The sequence below is a fragment of the Arachis ipaensis genome, chromosome B01 (assembly GCF_000816755.2).
Source record: "Arachis ipaensis cultivar K30076 chromosome B01, Araip1.1, whole genome shotgun sequence".
Classification (NCBI taxonomy): Eukaryota; Viridiplantae; Streptophyta; class Magnoliopsida; order Fabales; family Fabaceae; genus Arachis; species Arachis ipaensis.
The window spans coordinates 12,815,692-12,817,091 of NC_029785.2; the positions used below are offsets into that span (position 1 = coordinate 12,815,692).

General features: G+C 32.4%; 1 protein-coding gene across 1 annotated transcript in view; it reads left to right on the top strand.

Moving 5' to 3' along the window:
- Positions 1 to 1,400, top strand: part of LOC107616647 (putative serine carboxypeptidase-like 23) — a 4,764-nt gene that overhangs the window by 627 nt on the left and 2,737 nt on the right. Inside the window, exons 2-4 of the mRNA XM_016318603.2 lie at positions 471 to 578; positions 712 to 1,001; positions 1,091 to 1,342. Of these exons, the coding sequence (XP_016174089.1) occupies positions 471 to 578; positions 712 to 1,001; positions 1,091 to 1,342 (650 nt within the window). The remainder of the gene's footprint in view (positions 1 to 470; positions 579 to 711; positions 1,002 to 1,090; positions 1,343 to 1,400) is intronic.

A 1,400-nucleotide genomic window follows, 5' to 3' on the forward strand; every position in this document is an offset into this window, starting at 1 on the left:
TGCTCAGTTTTAATTAAATTTAAATTATTTATCAAAGTATTTATATAAATAATAAAGTTTGATTAATTTTCTCTGAAAATAATACTATTTTTTTAAAAATAAGACTAATTTTATTTTATCTTTCAATTTTAATATAAATCGATTTACATCTCATAAGTATTAAGTAATACCCAAAAATATTTGATTGAAGATACTATTAGAAATGATCAGTCATGTAATACGGCACACATAAAAAAAAGTAACTACTCCAATGAAAATGCTAAAAACATCTTCTCAAGATGATTTTTATTTAAAAAATGTGACTTATTTATTTAGTAGCATTTTAAATAAAGGTAACACTTTTATTTCAAAAAAAATTAAACTTTATAACTTATCATTCAATGGTCAAAATAAAATATTTTCACATGATAACAATCATAAAATCACCTAAAAAAAAACTCTTGAAAATTGAAATTGCAACTGACATGCAGGACCTGGTTGCTCCTCACTGGGTTTCGGTGCATTTGAGGAGTTGGGACCCTTCAGAGTCAACCCTGATGGTCAAACCCTATACCGCAACCAATTTTCCTGGAACGAAGGTATATATATATAACACAATCATCACTCTAAGTTTATTCACCTAATTCCTATAGAACTAATAACTCAAATGATACTATTTTCTAATTAACAAATTACTGATCATTGTTTTTACATAAAATGATCTAATTGCAGTGGCTAATGTTCTGTTCTTGGAATCCCCTGCTGGAGTGGGATTCTCGTACGCACAAAATGATTCACAAACATTTTTCCATACTTCCGGTGACAAGGCTGCTGCAAAGGATGCCTACGTGTTCCTGGTTAACTGGCTAGACCGGTTTCCAGAGTACAAAGACCGTGAAATTTACATCACTGGCGAGAGCTATGCCGGTCACTATGTGCCTCAGCTTGCATATACTATTGTTGTCAACAATCTTTTCAGACAAATTGCCAACCAATCTGCTATCAACCTTCAAGGCATTGCTGTAAGTTCAAACACTTCTTACCAAGGACATATTTGTCATTTTAATTGAAAAAAGAAAGAGGGGTTGATGATTTTGACTTGAAATTTCAGATAGGGAACCCATGGGTTGATGATTTTACTGGTGTAAAGGGGTTATTTGATTACCTCTGGACTCATGCTTTGAACTCAGACCAAACTCATGAGCTCATTGAGAGATACTGTGACTTCAAATCCCAATCCGTTTCCTCTATTTGTATCAATGCAACAAGAAATGCCTTCGCTGAGAAAGGACCCATTGACTCCTATAATATATACGCACCACTGTGTCACGACACCTCTCTCAAATCTTCTCAAACTGGTTCTGTAAGTTATCTATTTTGCCTAATTTTATTTATTAATTAATACATGCTTTTATTTATTT